Here is a 19,678-nt window from a genome sequence, read left to right on the forward strand (position 1 = left end):
CAACAAACAAATAACCTCAGGTGACAAAAAAAAAAGCACAACAGATGTCAGTATGTAGTCATTTTTTCCCCAAAATGTAAACAGACATTCAGAAACTAGGTGTGAAAATAAGTACACCCTATAAGTCGGTAACATGTAGAACCACCTTTATCAACAATAACTTGAAGAAAATGTTTTCTGTAGGGGTTTATCAGTCAAATTTTCTCCAAAATGGTGTCAAAATTTCTCCTAAATGGTGTAAGAGACTGATAAACTTCTACAGAAAATATTTTCTTCAAGTTATTGTTGCTAAAGGTGGTTCAACATGTTCCTGAATTGTGTGATGTACTTATTTTTCCCGCATGGTTTCTGAATGTTGGTTTACTTTTGATAAAAAAAAAAAAAAAATGACTACATATTGAAATCTGCTGTGTTTTTTTGTTTGTTTGTTTGTTTGTTTGTTTGTTTTATTGTCACCTGAGGTTATTTTATTCTATATAAAAACATAAAATTAAAGGAGGGTGTACTTTCTTTTTCCTGTGACTGTGCATACAGCAACTAAAGTCTGATGCATTGTTAATGACTTAACTAAACATGTTCGGTTCTTTGAAAAGGCAAAAAAGTCATAGTCTGTGTGAGAGTTCTTTCCTCTTCTAGCTTTTTAGCAACTGACCACAAGTAAACAATATCAACATGCCCCCTTGTGTTGGTGCACTTGATCAGCTTTAAGCTGCATGTGTAGCAGAACCACAGTGAGGCGTCAGTGACACGGAAGAGAAAGGCTTTAACCCACTTTCAGAGAATACACATAGAGAACTTTCCTACAACGCTGTAGGTGCACTTTTTTTTGTCTTTACAGCCGCCCACAGCAAACATTTATAGATTAAGAGACCTCAGACACACACTGAGTGAGGAAGTGTTTTTTGAGCCTCAGCTTTCATCTACTTTAGTCATTCACTAATACAGCAATGCAGGACTTTCATGGATATACTGTTTCCATCTCTGGTGTGCTGTTGTTTGGGCTTCTACAGGGTATGTACAGAGATAAATATTGCACATTTTTAATGCACTTGGCAAATTAAGCTTTTTCAATGATTAACAGTAAACGAGCTTCCTTACTGCTAACTTCATAGGTCAGAGCAAACGATTTTACATGGCATTTGGAGATGTTCTGTCACATCTCACTGCTAATGCAGAATACACAAATGTTAGTGACACGTCATTTAACCTAAATTCTTTACCTTAATCTTTATTTGCTAGTAAGCGAGCTAATGTTATTCTAACCACTGTGTCTAAACACTAAAATCAAGATTCACATAAGGTGCTTGAAGTGCTTGAATTTGGCATTTTGACATGTAAGTAGGGGAAATCCTAGAACTTAGCAATTTAATAGTGCTTAGAAAGTGCTTGAATTATAAAAAGTAAAAAAAAAAAAAAAAACGAAATCTCTAAATAACTTTAAAGTGTTTATTTTCGATAGAAAATGAATACAGTCCTTTCACTTAAAATATGACTCCCTGCTGCAGACCCTCCCCTTCCTCTCGCTATTCACTCACTCACTGTAACAGACTTCTCAGGCCCCTTTAGCCACCTTTCCTCAAAAAGGCACCTAGCGACACATCTAACAACTGTTTGGGCAAACTTTAGCTACTTCTCATGAAAGAGAGTGGCCAGTACTCCCCCGTGAGCGTGAGGTCCTGCATTCCCCCCAGATACACCTCTCTCTGCAGCTACTCTGCTCAGTGAGGAGCAGCACAATCATTAACTTCTAACTTTCTCTCTGAGTGATCATTTTAGATATAGACGAAATCACAGCACAGCTGTTGTCTTTAATTTATGTGTATGGTGAGCTTGTCAGAGGACGTCGTGATTATAAATCAAGATTTTAGCAGTGCAGAGCAGCAGCTTGGAAATCAATCACTATTTCATACTCCTTCCCGTTGTCTGACAACATGACAATATCTCTTTTATAGTCCTTAAAAACAACAACAAAAATATAATAAGTTTGAAAGTCCTGGAATTTCATTATGAAGCATCTGTACGAACCCTATAAAATTAGCTGTGTTTGATCATAAAGGAGTTAATTTACAAATTCAGTTATTTATTCATAATGCTCTGTTCATTCTTAGTACTCAGAGGACAATTTCCATTTACATGATTCCATTGCTCTAGGAAACAATAGATGAAATATGTGGCACGTTGAATTAGTTGCTTGCCAGTTGTGTCATTGTTCTTAAGATTTTCCAATAGCCAGTTATTCAATCTCATTAATAAAGAATTCAGAGGAAAATCTGGTTTGTCTGTTTTCATTTATATCTATGTATTTCTGTAATTTTGGTTCATTTTGTACATGAATTATGAATTAACACAACATTGCATGGTATCGTGATACTACTTGGTATTGTGAGCTGGTACAGTATCGTAAGATATGTTTATGGTACAGTGACAATCCTAGCTCGTTATATTACTATGCTCCTACTCTGCTTAAACTGGAAATAGAAAATCATGATCAGGGAAAAATCAATGACAAACAAGCCTAAGACCAGCAGGTTTCTGATGTGTACTGCTATTTGTTATGTTTTCCTCTGCTGCAGGTGTGTGTGTTGGTTTGGCTGACACAGTGATGGTGCTCAAAGCTGGGAGCTCCCTGGATCTTCCTGTTCAATACCCAATTGAATCAGTGTTATTGGTTCAGTGGGTCTTCAATGGGAAAATTTTTGCTGAATACAGTACAGATCAAAGTTACACACTTCTGGAATCCCAGTTCAGTGGAAGATTAAAGGAGAACAATGATAGAGTTGGAGTAACTGTACAAGATCTTCAACCCCAAGACTCTGGGACATTCTCAGTGGCTGCAGAAGACACTGAAACACAGCTTCCAACACAGACATTTAAAGTTTATATTCAAAGTAGGTGTGATTAATTTGATCAATGTATTGGGAATAATTATAAACTTTATGAAGATTAATTACATAAATATATTTATTGTGAATTGTTTTAACACTCTCTTAGTCCATATACTTTAAATAAGTGTTTTAGTCTTTTATGGGTTCCTTATTTGTGTGTGCGCGCGTGTGTCTGTGTGTGTGTGTGTGCGTGCGTGCGTGCGTGCGTGTGTAAATGTATGTATAGTTCCCATAACAGCTGTACAGACTGAGAAGACGTGGAGATTGTCCACAAACAGCTGTGATGTTGATGTGAAGTGTGCAGCGCCCGGAGCTGAGAGTGTCTCCTACCTGTGGAGCGGCTATAAGACTGGGAGTGGAGCTCAGCTGCAGTTCAGTCTCTCACCAGCAGAAGGAGCTGTTACACTGAACTGCACTGCAGCTAACAACGTCAGCTCCAGTTCTGCTACAGAGACACTGAGCTGTAGCATCAAACACGGTAAAATTGCACTTTTCCTGTAACTACACAAACTTTACAAAAATATCTGTGCACTGCATCAGTGTGTGTGTGTGTGTGTGTGTGTGTGTGTGTGTGTGGGCTTTGTCTCACATGCAGAAACTCAAATATCAGTGCTTAAACTGATCAGTAGTCTAGTGGCGGCCTCTCCGTATCTGCTGGTGACCATAATCCTGGGTGTAAAATGTTACAGAGCTCGAGGTAAAAACTACATAAACATAATAAATAGTCCACAGTAAAATACTATTTCACTTCTTGTTACTTATTTGTTTATTTATTTATTTGATATTATTTTATTTCACAGGTCATCATAACAGTCAGTATGCCATGAAAGTAATTGAGGAATGAGCACTTTGCTCGCTCTGTAAGAAATAAGTTGAATGCTGAACTACTCAGTGACAAACAAATCTGATTCTGCTACAAAGTTTATAGTTGTATAGTTTTCATTTTTATAATAATATTTTCATTTACACTCAAAGCTCAGGGGCACAGAATATTTTTTACTGTATTTATGTTTGCACTCTTCTGAGTTGGATCAACGTTGGAGCTTTTCTTCCAGATTAGAGATCACAACACTGTTATGACTGCCGGGAAAACTCAGATTGCTCTTCTTCCACTTCAGTCTCTATGGGTCCTCTTCCAGCCCCCTGTATTTCACCAGATTCTTCTATTTCTTCATTGTATTTTGCCATCACTCAATTGCCAGATCTATCACCACTGCAGTATTCTGCATTTTATTTTAACTCCCACTGTTTACTTTGCTGTACTGTTATCTGACTGTAACTGGAGGTCACACATATTCATGTTTATCTGTCCCTGTACACAATCCCTGCCATGTTCACTGCAGCTATTATTATAATGTGTTGTAATACTGTATAATAAATGTAATCTGGTTCATGTAATCTGATCAAGTACTTGTGAACAAAGTCAGAGTATCATTACATTTACATAAACTGTTTTATTACATTTGTAGATGTCACTTTGAGAAAACATGAGTGTTTAATTTTGTGAAAAAGTGGGAAATGGGGAAGCTTTTGGGTTTGAATATAAAATGTTATATTAAATTGTTAAACATAAAAAAACTAAAACATTTTTAAAATTAAATTGTAGGTTATATTAATAAAAATGAAAATGCTGCTTAAAGCTGATAAAGTGCACCAAAGCAAGGGGGCATGTTGATATTGTTTACTTGTGGTCAGTTGCTAAAAGGCCAGAGGAGGAAAGAACTCTCATACAGACTATGGCTTTTTGCATTTTCAAACTGAACATGTTTAGCAAGGTGATTGACAGTGCATATATTATGTATGTGTGTGTGTGTGTGTGTGTGTGTGTGTGTGTATATATATATATATATATATATATATATATATATATATATATATATATATATATATATATATATATATATATATATATAAAAATGCGATTGACATTGTTCACAATAATCCATGGAAGATCTTGGAAGCAGCAAGTGTGAAAAGCCATGCTGACAGCACCCATTTAAACAGCAAGCAAAAAGCGGAAGCGATCGTGTATAGAGTCCAATGAAAACATACTGAGGCATCGACGTCATTACATTGCCACTAACCAATGAGACACATGTAGCCCTGCCAAAAGTGCAGCCCCGCCCCATTCTGCAGGCTGCAGCCAGGACCTTTTCGCAACTCTCGCCGATTGGTTACATCCCATAGACTGTAAAAAAGATGGACGACGCACCTTCACTCTCTTCCATTGTAGAAAAGTGAAGCCGCCAATGTCCCAATATTGCGCTGACATCTCGGAGCTCGAGTTTGCGCAGTAGTGAGTGTGAAGTGGAGCCGCGGTATCAAGGTCCTGCCCACACTCCCGCAGAATCAATCGCAAGCACACGCCCCTAAACTTTTTCAACTCATTATGTCAGTGTGAAATAAACAGTTATGGAAATGTAGAAATTAAACTTAAAGCACCAATCTCCTCCCGAAGATCCTGAAAAAAGTCTGTTGGTGTCTCAGTGACTACTTCACTCAAAGAAGCTGTCAATCACAGCTGTCAATCATGACATCACACCCCCAGTTTTTATAGCATCAAATAAATAACTAAAACCAAACTTATTTTTAAAAAATGAACTCTTGAACTTACATTAAGGTGATAAAAACTAGTCCTACCTAAAATGACAGAAACCATCTTTGGAAAAAAATTATTTGAAGTGTAATTTGATTGTTTAGTTTGTCTCACGTCCCGTTAGATTACATGGAGTGGGCGGGGTTTATGACCTATATTGCATCCAGCCACCTGGGGGCGATTTGGCTTCACTTTTCATGACTTGTGCAGCACACAGCCGCTGCTGAAGTCGAACACACCTACTAACTTCCCTGTTTGTCAGACAGAGATGCAGGGATGTGCTGCGTGACCTGAGCAACTACCCAGTTTCCCTCTCAGGCTGAGGTACCCCTCTGGCATGCAGAACAACACTGTGTGAATGGAGAGGAGAGGAGAGGATTGGATTTCCCATCCCTTAAGTAGTAATTTGGTAGTTTGTTTTGATAGGAGGCTGTAGGTTGATCTAATATAAATAACACCAAATTCGCTGTTATTGGTAGACTTTGTAGACAATGCCTTCACAAAGAGAGAGAGAGAGAGAGAGAGACTTTTAAGACACCTTTAATGTATCAATTTTGGTATATTTACATATTTACATTTTTTAAAATAATTATATTCATTCAAAAAAAGAATAAAAAAGAAGAACCCCATCAGACCCTCCACCCAGGAACTCCAACCCTTTCAGTCCTACTACAAAGTCCATTGTAGTCATATAATGTGCAAAGGTCTAAAGCGTCTCTTTGGTGAAAGCACCTTCAGATTTTCACCGGTTGTTGTGTGCTGTGCAGATTTTATGAATTTTTCCCTGTCCGGGAAGTAGTTTTTTAGTAAGACTCCACATTGACCTGTAGTCTGCTCCAAAAACCAGTTTAGCTGTTCTGCGCTGTAAAATTGTTCTGGCTATTCGACCTCTTCCTCCTCCATGTCTGTGTGCGGTTCTCCTCCTGTAGCTCCTGTGCTGCACTCTGGGCCCTGGTTCTCCTGCATCACAACACTGTGTTGTGGATGTTTGGGGAAAATAAAAGTAATTGGCTGATCTGGGGTGACCTCTTGTTCTGGGTCTGGGGTGATCTGGGGTGTCCTGTTGTTTCTTCTGCTGCTGTTGAGCGGAGTCGCTAGCTCTGACGCCGATAGTGGTGTAGGGTTTCATATTAATGCGGTCTGCGGTGTTGATTTTAGTGTTCGCATGGGCACGGGTGTCAGTGCTATCACTGGGTGCTCTGTCTGATTTAGTGTTGTTTTTTTGTTCTTTGCTGACTTCTTCTAGCTGTGACCTCAGTTTGTCGTTGCCCCCATCTGCCCCAGGCTCCTGTTCTCCGGTGTTCCCCCGCTGGCTGTCTCCACACCGCTCTCACGTGCTCCACCGCGCATGCACAGAGAGAGAGAGAGAGAGAGAGAAAAGCAGGAGCGTTAGCTGGATTGTTATTCATCTGAGGCTGAACCCCGATTCTTCTCCATCAAAAAAAAAAAAAAAAAAAAACTTTTAAAATTTACTTCTAAATACACTGTTTCCATGCAGTTTTTTTTAAAATTGCATGTAAGGGTTAGATGATTAATAAATGTGAAAATTGGACAAAGTCGCTGTTTGCAGGACTACCAGACAGATAAAATATAAACCTTTTGGCTAACACGAGACTAGGCTAGTTTGGTTGGTGTCACTAGCCGAGCTCATATAGACATTTTCACACCTTGTTTTCATGCTCAGCTTCAGAGGATGTTAATGTTTCAGTTTCAACCCAGTTGGTTAAAATAAATCAATAAATATCTGCGTATATCCGTTTTCCCCCTCACTCTGACTGTGAGCTGGCGTTTGGCAGAACTGACAGTGAAACATGAGTATTTCCAGGTATTTTCCTGTAAACCCTGTCTGCTTGGTCTCGCCTCCGTTCACTGAAGATACAAAATTACAACACCGCCGTCTTCTTTTACTGAGGTTCACTTACACAGTGACAAACCGCTCCAAGTGGAGGATTATTCGGGGATAAAGAAGGAGTTACGCCCCTGAAGACAGGCTGCTAAAGGCAGAGCAACATTACAGAGCTGGAATCAAAGCTCCAGCAGATAAATAATTATTATCAAATATTTAACAAACAGTTTGTCACACTGTAACTCCTGTAAAGTATATTTCCCTTCATAATCATTTATCTTAGTTGGTAGTAATATATAACTAGCAGTGGTGGTTAAGGCTCTGGGTTACTTATCAGAAGGTCAGAAGTTCGAGACCCAGCAATGCCAAGCTGTCACTGTTGGGCCCTTGAGCAAGGCTCTTAACCCTCTCTGCTCCAGGGGCATGGTATCATGGCTGACCCTGCACTCTGACCCCAGCTTCCTAACATGCTGTGTATGCAAAGAAAAGGATTTCACTGTGCTTTAATGTATATGTGACCAATAAAGACTCATTATAATATAGCATAGGCTATTTAAAATATTTTATGACCATATTAATACTAGTATACAGAATAAAAACAAACTAATAACCTACTATAAATATTCTAAATCAGCTGTGTCTCAGGATAATATGGATATATGCTGTATAACAGTAAATGAAATTTCTAGTACTTCCATTCTAGATGAGGCAGAGGCAGGCTCAGAGAGTGAAGGAGAGCCCACTGAGCATCAGGAGCCAAATCAGACAGGTACAGGTGAGAGGGTTATACTGGCTGACTGTAAAGGGACATAAGAGAGTGATAAGAAAAAAAGATAGACATGGAATTCTTTGAATGGAAGAGGTGTTACAACAACATTACAGTAAGATTGTAAAAAGTTTGTTATTCATTCTCTATATTAAGATGATGACATCATCTCTATGTCTGCTCAAAAGAGTCAAAGTGATGGTCTTGGAACTGAGCCAGAGATGTGACATGGTACCAAATAAAAAGGTAATGCTGTTTTTTCTTTTTTGGTTCAGGCCACTGCCCCCACAAAATGTCTGTGCACGGCCCTGGTCTGAATTGGTTGAATACTTATACATGCAGCATTCTTCAGTTTTTTATTTTTATTTTTAAGATCTGCTTATGAATTTAACATTTTGGCTTTTAGATTTTACTTTAATGTCATAATGGTTTGCAATAAAAATACAGGCCAGAGCATTTTGTATAAATGTTATTTATTGTGCACATTTATGCATTTTATTAGCTGTGTATGTTTTAGCAGGACTACAGTGGGAATCAATGACAGTTCTTCAGAAGTGAGAAAGGTCTAAACCACATTCGGAGAATACTTTATACATGAGAAGAAATTTGTATTGATGCACTTTTTTGCCTTTACAGCCGCCCATAGCAAACACTTATAGATTAAGACACAGACCTCAGACACACAGTGAGTCAGGAAGTGTTTTTGGTGACTCAGCCTTCATCTAGTTTTGATACAACAATGCAAGACTGTTATTTATACTGTGTTTCCATCTCTGGAGCTCTGATGTTGGGGATTCTTCAAGGTCTGTATTGAGATAAATATGGTAGATTCTTAGTGCACATTATCAATTAAGTTTTCTTTTTAAGGATTTGCAGTAAATGAGCTTCATTACTGGTAACTTCATAAGTAAGGACCAAATGATTTTACATAACTTATTTTGATTTTTTTTTTTCTAAATTGCACAAGATACACAGCTTGCCCAAGCAGCTTAAAGTAACTGCTTAAAGACACCACTGCTGTTTAAAATATTTCTTGTGTAACTGTCAGCTCTAAAATTTTTTTATCTGGAAAAAGACTTGTGAATGGCTGAGGAATGTCTCATCATTTATCACTGTGTGCTTCCCTGAATCCATGCATATTGACAAAGTCTTATTAACCATGTGAGGATTTTCACACTGACAAAACACAGAGATTACAGTAAATTGTAGGTTATATTAATTAAAATGAAAATGCTGCTGAAGAACAGGACAGTAAACATCTTATGAAATGATCAAAATCTCAACACAATTAGCAGAACCCCTTTAGCTTGAAGTGTAATTTGTTTAAAATAAAAAAAGAAAAAGTCTGAAAAAGTTGTTTAAAGGAAAGCAGTGTTACCCATGTTTTTTGTTTTTGTTTTTTTTTACATAACTTACTTACTTTTAGTGATTGAAAATGAATTAAAGTGGACTTAAAATGGATTATTCTATTTTAATTTGCCTCTTTTTTTCTGAGATGCAGTAGTCAGTAACATATGAATGATTTCTAATGCAGTAAGTGTCATTTTTCTATAATATCAATATATCACACTGTATATTACCATTTGCAGTTAAAATTAATTAGACCACAGTGTGAATTTAAATTGGTCTGGAGGTGTTGATTAATTTTCTATAACAACGTACACAGGGACTTGTCAACTTGTAAGGAGACAATTATTTAGCATTTTTGGAAGGTTGTCATGATCCAGCCAGAAGCCTGTGCATTTTCCTGTGTTCCCCTGTTTCCCTTCCCCATGTTTCCAATGTTTTCTCTCCTTTGTGTTTGTTTGTTTGTTTGTTTGTGTGTGTGTGTGTGTGTGTGTGTGTGTGTGTTGTCTCACATGTATGGTAGAAGCTCCATTGTCAGTGCTTAAACTGATCAGTAGTCTAGTGGCAGCCTCTCCGTAAATGCTGGTGACCATCATCCTGGGTGTAAAATGTTACAGAGCTCGAGGTAAGAAATATATAAAAAATAATAAATAATCAGCAATAAAACATTAGATGAATTCTTGTTAATTATTATCCATGTTGTTTCTGTTCCTGTTAATTATTGTCCATCTGCTATTCAAGAGTCTAATCAGTCAGGAGGTGTTGAATAATTTTCTTTAACAGCCCCAGCAAACACGTCCACTTCAGACCACTGAGGCCCAATGTAGGCATGTTTGCTGGGGCAGTTCAGACAGTAGTACTATTAAAATCACAGTTTTAATATGCTAATTCTTATACATTATCATTTCTATAGTAACAACTCATTCACACAGACTTATTTAACATTTATGTAAGATGTCTTCTGTGTGGTGCTTTGTAACAGTCAGTATGTTTTCAGTATGTCGCGGTCACGGGATTCAGGGTCGATATACCAAACATGAAACATAACCAATCGCGAGAGACTGGGAGCAGAGAAACCAGCGTGAACTAAACAAACGAATCTGGACTATGACTATGACTATGATAAGGAATCTAAACTAAGTATCTAATTTATCTATTCTATTCTAATCTATTCAATATTCCACGCTGTGTGCTGGGAGGCGCGTGGTATATATACAAACATAATCAGCCTCGTAATGGCTGACGGCTGAGGGCATTTCAGACACACGTGAAACAACAACCAATGACAGAACAGGGAGGAGGCATAACAAAACATAATAAATGCACGTGTCCAAATGTCACGATTGTCAACAACGAAAAAGCAGGTGCTCGTGCACCATGATCGGCAGCGTGCATTCACATGCTCTGCAGCATGCTGCTTAAAGGGGAAGTCGTGACAGAACCCCCCCCCAAGGGCACTGCTCCCGGAGTGCCATGAAACATCCATGTCCATTGGCGGCCCCGGCCCCCTGGGCAAAACGTCCCAAGCAGAACCAGGAGACTGCACGGTGTTCGTAGCACAACAAAAAAGCAGAGCGACAGTCACAGCAGAGCAGGAAAGCATAGTGACGTCCGCGGCAGAACAGGAAAGCACAGTGACGTCCGCGGCAGAACAGGAAAGCGGAGCGACGTCCTCGGCTGAACAGGAAAGCGGAGCGACGTCCTCGGCTGAACAGGAAAGCGGAGCGACGTCCTCGGCTGAACAGGAAAGCAGAGGAACATCCTCGGCTGAGCAGGAAAACAGAGTGCCGTACTCAGCGGTGCAGGAAAGCAGAGCGACGTCCTCGGCGGAACAGGAAAGCAGGGCGACATTCTCAGCAGAACAGGAAAGCGGAGAGGCATCCTCAGCAGAACAGGAAAGCAGAGCGACGTCCTCGGCGGAGCAGGAAGGCAGAGTGACGTACTTGGCGGAGCAGGAAGGCAGAGTGACGTACTCAGCAGTGCAGGAAAGCAGAGCGACATCCTCTGCGTTGCAGGATAGCATAGTGATGTCCTCGGCGGAACAGGAAAGCAGAGCGATGTCCTCGGCAGAACAGGAAAGCAGAGCGACGTCCTCGGCTGAACAGGAAAGCAAAGCGACGTCCTCAGCAGAACAGGAAAGCAGAGTGATGTTCTCAGTAGCGCCTGCAGGCTGAACTTTGTAGGTTGTGTCAGCGGATTCGGGCGTCAGCATAACTTGGTTGGACAGGTTAGCAAACGTAGCCAGGAGTAGAGCTTGGTTGTCTGTTTCAGCAAACTTGGGCATGAGCATAACTTGGTTGTCCCTGTCGGCAGACTCGGGCTTGAGCAGAACTTGGTCGGCCGTGTCAGTAGACTTGGGCGTGAGCAGAACTTGGTCGGCCGTGTCAGTAGACTCGGGCTTGAGCAGAACTTGGTCGGTCGTGTCAGTAGACTCGGGCGTGAGCAGAACTTGGTCGGTCGTGTCAGTAGACTCGGGCTTGAGCAGAACTTGGTCGGCCGTGTCAGTAGACTTGGGCGTGAGCAGAACTTGGTCGGTCGTGTCAGTAGACTCGGGCGTGAGCAGAACTTGGTCGGCCGTGTCAGTTGACTTGGATGTGAGCAGGGCTTGGTCGGTCATGTCGGCTGACTTGGATGTGAGCAGGGCTTGGTCTGTCATGTCGGCTGACTTGGAAGTGAGCAGGGCTTGGTTGTCCGTGTTAACAGACACTTGGGACAGTAACTGGGCTTTACAGTGGATCTGTGGAGCTGAGACCCCCTCCTGAACCTCAGGCTGGAGCTCTGGTGCTGGAGCCTCCCTGTTGACCTCTAGCTGGAGCTCAGCAGGTGAGCCCACCTCGTGGGTCTCAGGTTTGAGCTCTGAGGTCACCAGGTTAACCTCGGGCTGAGGCTCTGGAGCTGAGACGTCCCCGTAGGTCTCGTGCTGGAGCTCTGAGGCCGCCATGTGGACCTCTGGCTGGAGCTCGGCGGGTGAGACCTCCTCGTGGGTCTCAGGTTTGAGATCTGAGGTCGCCAGGTTAACTTCTGGCTGTAGTGTCATAGGGGCTTTTCTGTGTAGACACTTGTGCTGACGCCAGCTGCTCTTGAAGCACTCCTTAGAGCAGAAAAATGCTTCCTGGAGACCCAGCTTCTTGCAGGTGGGACACTGGAGCTGAGTCTCTTTCCCGCAGCCCTCAGTCATACATCTCGGAGAAACCTTCCCCGCATTGGCCGGAACCTGAAGCGGATCGGTGGAGACTGACCTGTCAATCCCCACATAATAGAGGTTGAATGGCAGGTCAGCCTGAGGCTGTCCATTGATTCTCCACCCCAGTAAATCCAGACCTGGCTGCATGAACTCCTCCATAAAACTGAGTGACATCATGGAGGGCAGAGGACCCAGTACTCACCAGCTGCTCTGCCCAGTCACGGACCGGACCGCAAAACCTGGACACCAAGAACCCGATCCACTGTCTCTTAGTAGGCTTGGGATACGCCAGGCTGCAGAAATATTCCTGGCAACTGAAAAGGAACTCCAGCGGGTAGCTCCCCAATCCCGCTGTCTCTGGCGGAAGTTCGACGGCGTACCAAAGTACCTTTGAGGGAACTGCATGGACGAAAAATGCAGCCAGTAATCCGAGTGTTTGCCGATGAGGTACTGTCCTGCTACTTCCCTGGTTTCTGTAGCGTGATGTCTCTCTCATCCTCGTGCTGCATCCATGGTAAGGCGGAATATTCTGTCACGGATCATGACGGAACGACAAGATACGACAGATGCAAGTGCAGTATGAACAGTTTTATTGAAAGACACGCAGGCAGGTAAATCCAAACAGTAATCCGAAACGTAATCCAGTAACATGCGAAGTTCAGACGATCGGCAAACAGGCATACACAGGGCAAAGCAGGAATCAAGGACGCGGCCACGGGATACAGGGTAGATATACCAAACATGGGACATAAACAATTGCGAGAGGCTGGGAGCGGAGAAACCAGCGTGAACTAAACTGACTATGACTATGACTATGACCTAAGTATCTATTTTTTCTGTTCTATTCTAATCTATCCAATATTCCGCGCTGTGTGCTGGGAGGCGTGCGGTATATATACAAACATAATCATCCTCGTAATAGCTGACGGCTGAGGGCAATTCAGACACACGTGAAACAATAGCCAATGACAGAACAGGGAGGAGACATAACAAAACATAACAAATGCACGTGTCCAAATGTCACGATTGTCAACAACGAAAAAGCAGGTGCTCACGCACCATGCTCGGCAGCATGCAGTCACATGCTCTGCAGCACGCTGCTTAAAGGAGAAATCATGACAATTTTCAGTTTTCTTGAAAACATAACAAGCTGCATTTTTTCATCTTATTAACAGGTGAAAGAAAATGAGACTGGTGATGAAATTACTGTTTATAGCTACAGTATAATGTACTGTAACTGATTAATGGATCTAACTTGTTTTGTGGATATTCCACATCATTCTTTAATGTATCAGGCCGCATTACAACTTTGTTATTGATTTATTTCATATAATAATTTCTTTCTTTCTTACTTTCCTTCCTTCACAGGTCATCATAGCAGCCAACATGCTGTAACAGTAACTGAGGAATGATCTCTTGGGTCTTTATTTCACACCTTTAGCTGCATTAAAAAAAAATACATAAAAAAAATAAAATTAAAAAAAAAAAATCAGTTTATAGTTTTTCAGTTTAAGTTTTTATTAATAATAATATATTCATTTGCGTTCAGACCTCACACTGCAAAAAGGTATTTCAAGAAAGTTGTTTTTTTTTTTTAAAGCCTGGTTTATGGGAACTGTGTAAAAAGAAAAATTGTCTTGTCAAGCATGTTTTGCATTATAAATGTCATTTTAAGTAAATATATCTAACTTTGTCTTAATAAGATCTTTCAGGTAACATTGAGCAAGATTTAACCAGTAACAAGCTACAACAATGATTTTTATAAAATACCAGCAGAGGAACAAGATTGTTTTCCTTATTTTAAGAGTAAGACCACTTGCACAACTTAAATGTTTCAATGAAGCAGCTGTGTCATGGCTATGCTGAAATCCACAATGAACTACGTTACCCATCTGCCCTAGCACATCACATGACCATGTCACGGGTCCCACTGATCACTCACACCTGTGGTACCCCTAATAAGCATCTCTATATAAAGCTAGTTCCAGACTGTTTCTCAGTGAAGACTGGTCTTGCCATGTTACCTTGGAAGAGCAAACATGGAAGGATAGGAAGGCATAGAATGTATCTTTGGGAGGCTTGAGATGTGCTGTGAGCTTCCTGTTACACAGTGGACTGTCCCAGCACATGTCTTGTATTGGGATAGGGTCCTCATCCCTTCTGTGCTCTATAAGTAATATGTTTCAGCTGGTTAATAGATTTACTGTTAACTGGCTGATTAACCAAAGTTAATTAAGCATGTTTTAATGTAGAAAGCTCACTGTTTGCAACTGTGACCTCACGTTAACTAAAAACTAAAGTAACAAGTTTACCATTCCCTCAGGATGGAGGCTAGCATAGTTTAATTAAAATACTAGTAGGGCTGTTCTTATGTTTACACTTTTTCTGGACTCAATGTTGGTGTATCTCCCCAGATTAGGGGTCACAACACTGCGTGCCTTCATGACTGTTTTCATCTTTCCTCAATCTCATTGGTTCCTCTTCCGGTTCCTTTGTATTTCATCAGATTCTTGTATTTCCTCCTTTGTATCTTGCCGTCACTTGATTGCAACATCTATTAGCACTGTAGTATTCTGCTCCTTTTCTATTCACAAAGTCTGTTTGTATTGCTGTACTGTTTATCTGACTGTATCTGGAGGCCACACAGTGTTGTTGTAGTTTTCTTTTGCTCTGTGTTGATTCCTCTCATTACGAAATCAGACTTTCCAAACCATATTCATGTTAATCTGTCCTTGTATAAAATCCTTGCCATACTTATTACACACAATATCATGTAATAGACTACATGTCATCTGGTTTGTGTAATCTGATCTAGTACTTGTGAACAGAGGAGGATTTTGAAATCTGTTTGTCTTTACATTTATATAAAATGATGTATTGCATTTGTGGACTATGACTTTAGTTTTAGAAAAAGCATGATGAAGAGAAGAAGCTTGTATACTTATGAGAAATGTTATTTTGAATTGTTTACAAAAATACTATGAAAAACAGTATTTTTAATTTAAAATAAAGGTTGTGTAAACAATACTGTTACAAGAAGTTATTTTGTGAAATGAATCAAACTATAAATCAAAATCACATACTAGATTTATTGAGTTTTGTTCATCAATTGACAGCAGTGTTAGTTGATCTCTATGTTTATATGAACAGCGGCAATCTAATTATTGACCTTATTCTGAATAAGACAATATTGTGATTAAGGTGTTTACATGAGTCGATTTTAGAATATTCCTTTCATGTTTCTGTTTTATAGAACAGAGATTGATTAATGGTACACGTCATTACGTCCCCACGTCACGCCGTCTGACGTCCCCCAGAATTTCACGTATCAACATACAGTTGGTCTTCATTATGGTACCATATACAGTTTTGGGTGTTTTTAATTTTACAAAAGCTTCAAGAGCAGTTAATTATTTGTCATGCTATACATGCTAATAAACAACTGCTTGAAGCCGTGGGCTGCGTCTGAAACCGCGTATTTACCTACTATATAGTAGCTGAGATACGTGTATTTCACCTGCTATATAGTAGGTAAATACGCGCATTCGGACACTGCCGTGCTCTCTTGTTTGTCGTAAAACGGTTGAGCACTGCCGTGTGTGTACGTGTCCTGTCACAAGATGCGGTGAAAACTCCCACACGACGTTAATAGTGCGATTAAGGTGTGTACATGTCTGTAACGCACGTCGATAATGCGACTAAAACAGGAATCCTCCACACGTCTTAATTCCATTTGTGTTTATGACTTTAGTTGAATTAAGGTCATCAATAATCACTGTTTACATGCTAGTTTCTTAATCAGAGTATCATCTTAATCGGGTTAATATTGGATCATTGTTGTCCATGTAATCATACTGGAAAAAAATAATAGTACATTATGCACTATTTTAATTTGCCTCTTTTTTTTGTAATAGATCTTTAGGGTACTTATGGACTTCATTAGATACTGATTTCATCAATAATCCATTCAACACTGTACACCTTACATATTATAAAGAACTGCAGTTTAATCTCTAATTCCCACCAGAAGGTGGCGCTGTACACTGTGCCTTCACTGTGACTGTCTTCAGAACAGATTTTAAAACTCAGATCTGATTATGAAGCCATAATTTCTGCTGACTTGTTAAGAACATTAAGCCGTAATATTTCTGATGTAGACTTGTATCAAATTCTTTTTTTTTTTTTAAGAGGCTTTCACAAAATATTGAGTGACTAAGAGTAATGTACACTTCTTGAGTATTAGCAGACGTTAGTTTCAGCTTCAGAATTTTTTTTTTAACTTATCTTGCATTGTATCTCGGGTAACCTAGTATTTGTCCTCTGTGTGATTTCTTTAAATGCAGGAGGAGACCATTATGCAAGAAAAAAAAGGAGATTTCAATACTTGATCAAATTTTTCTAGCTTGAAATTGTTTTGTTTGTTTGTTTGTTTTGCTTGAATGAGACACTGGTTGTAGCGCTGGTGTTTCCTACGGCTTCTGTACAGATTTAACAGATTGCAGTTGACATCCGGTTTAGGTGTGTATTTCCATGGTTACTCGTGTTAGTGTGAACTAGACCATACTTCATACAACATAAATACAGGTAATGTTATGTAAAGTAGTATGCGAATGCAATTTTGAACACAGTCCATGTTTTCTCTTTGAATTTATGAATGAAAAGATCTCTTAAGTGTAAGACAAATGAACTAAAGTTGATGGGGAATGCATTTAATGTTTATACACCAATATTTCCATGCTTTCACAAACAGTTTTACGCATATAGAGCCACAGTTTTGTTTTGTTTTTTTACTCTGATGACCTTCAGCACTCTCACAGCTTTCAGTTCCTTCTTGTATTTCCTTCACATCCACCCCCTTTCAACGGTTTTGGCTCGGTTAATAAGAAGTGGGAGTTAAGACCACCATTTTCAGCACAGATAAAGCACAACCGGAATTTAGCAAGTGTCATAGTTGCTGTATAAATGCAGTCAAAACACACTCTGTCATTAGGAAACTGCTTAAAGCATCTTGGTAGCGTTCCTTTTTGGGAGATGACTCCTCAGTGTCAAACTCCTCCCATGGAAATGGGAAATGAAAGTTAAAACATACACATAATTATCGTCCTAACTCCTAACTAAGTGTAAATGCTGCAATTTCCGCTTTTTAAGAATGTGACTCATATCTCAGATGATGAATGTACATTTTAACATCTCCTAAATGAGCCCTGTATTTTTACATACTTAGACTTGAGTTAGTTGTACAAAGCATAATGAGCTTTTTCAGGTGTGTGTACAATGTATTCAGGTTGAAGTAAAAGGTCTATATAACATTTCCATTTAGAAGCTCAAATTTTGAATGTTATCTACTGTATCTGCTGTACTGGTCCCTATCACATTGTTTTATGTGTATTTATTAAGCCAAATGATTCAAACTTTTTACCGCTTCACCTTCACCAGTTCCTTCTGACTCCAGTGCTTGGGGGTTGGGGGATCTTAAGTGCCAAAAAAATATAAAAATTCATTAAAAACATTCTTAAACCATAAAAGCAAACTAACACTGGTGAAAGATGACACTGTCATGACATTACAACTTTTTATGAATTTAGATTATGAAAACATGCCGAAGTTACTTGAGCTTCAACATTAATATAGGTTTATTTCTTTAAACACAAGCTTGAAATTTAGCAGAGGTATTATTGGCTGTTGGCTTGTAATATGAAAATGGAGTACAGTTCATGGTGCAGAATTTTGGAAAATTGTTTCACCAACAATGCAACAGTCAAACATGATAATTAGGATTTACTTCAAGTATGTTAATGTCCTCAGTATGAGTTAATATTTGGGCTATTTGTTGGTACCTCGAATAGTGAAGGCTACAGAACTTTCTCTTACAAAGCCCCACAGTTATGGGACAGCCTTCTAATTAGTGTTTGAGACTCAGACACAGTCAGTGTTTAAGTCTAAGCTGAAAACATATTTGTTTACTCAAGCTTACCATGAATAGACTTTCTTTTATGCAAAGTACACAGTCTTATCGATCACAGGATAGTAAGCATACCTAACAATCTCTCCCTCTCTTTTCCTCCCTCTCCCTCCCTCCTTCTGTCGAGCCACACATGATTTTATGGAGATGCCGGTGATCCTGACCCTTTCTGCTCTCCGGACCTGCCTGATCCATCCTGATGCCCTACCTCTGGATGGAGCACTCATCAACTGGAGGCTACAGCTTGGAGATTGCTGAGGATGGTGCCGCTTGAAGTACCATGAAATAGTTTTGGACCACAATTCCACATGGACATTCTTGCTGTGGTTGTTGGGACTACGGTTGCTACTATGGCTTTAGGACTGCAATTACCACATGCAGTTTTGCACTCAAGCCTCATCTGGTGAACAGTGGACTAGTTCAACAAACCATCTTCATGTAAAAACCATAATGAACTTTCTTTTACTTTTACACTATCCGTTGTTACCCAGATGAGGATGGGTTCCCTTCTGAGTCTGGTTCCTCTCAAGGTTTTTTCCTCATTTCATCTTAGGGAGTTTTTCCACGCCACCGTCACCACCGACTCGCTCAATAGGGATAAATTCACACACTTAAAATCTATATCCTGTGTTTATATATTTCTGTAAAGCTATTTTGAGACAATGTCCATTGTTAAAAGTGCTATACAAATACAATTGAATTGATGTCTTCAGTATGAGTTAATTTCTTCTCCTCACCATTTGTGGCCATTACTTCAGGCCATAAATAAAGTACAGAGCATTACGTAATCTACAACGTTATTTTGAAATAACTTCCACCTTCCACTGTGCATTTGACACACAACTGCATGATGTACACATTCATACAACTAGCAGTTAAAGCAAGTTCTCTATTAATTTAAAATATGTAAGTGTCTATGCATAAGTCTATGTAGTAAACACACACACATTCACACTTTTTTAAGTAAAATAACTCTTGCACTTTTGTTTCTTCAGTGTAATACATGCTGTAAAAGTATAAGTGTCTTTTGCACATATATCCCCTCATTGCATTTGAAACGAAGTGTGTGAATCCTTGTGGTCAGCAGTGCTG

The 19,678-nt window shown here is 39.7% G+C and overlaps 1 protein-coding gene across 2 annotated transcripts; it reads left to right on the top strand.

The window, feature by feature from the left end:
• Positions 1–360: 360 nt before the first annotated feature.
• On the top strand, positions 361–4,402 carry LOC128610349 (SLAM family member 8-like). Of its 2 annotated transcripts, none has more exons than XM_053629608.1 (5): positions 361–1,011; positions 2,574–2,888; positions 3,112–3,363; positions 3,481–3,582; positions 3,686–4,402. In XM_053629608.1, the coding sequence occupies exons 1-5, from the start codon at positions 948–950 to the stop codon at positions 3,727–3,729; spliced, it is 777 nt and encodes a 258-aa protein (XP_053485583.1). In that variant the 5' UTR covers positions 361–947; the 3' UTR covers positions 3,730–4,402. The 2 variants fall into 2 exon arrangements, with proteins under 2 accessions (XP_053485583.1, XP_053485584.1); XM_053629609.1 differs by having other exon boundaries at positions 3,941–4,402.
• The last annotated feature ends 15,276 nt before the right edge of the window (positions 4,403–19,678 follow it).

Source organism: Ictalurus furcatus, chromosome 7, assembly GCF_023375685.1.
Source record: "Ictalurus furcatus strain D&B chromosome 7, Billie_1.0, whole genome shotgun sequence".
NCBI lineage: Eukaryota > Metazoa > Chordata > Actinopteri > Siluriformes > Ictaluridae > Ictalurus > Ictalurus furcatus.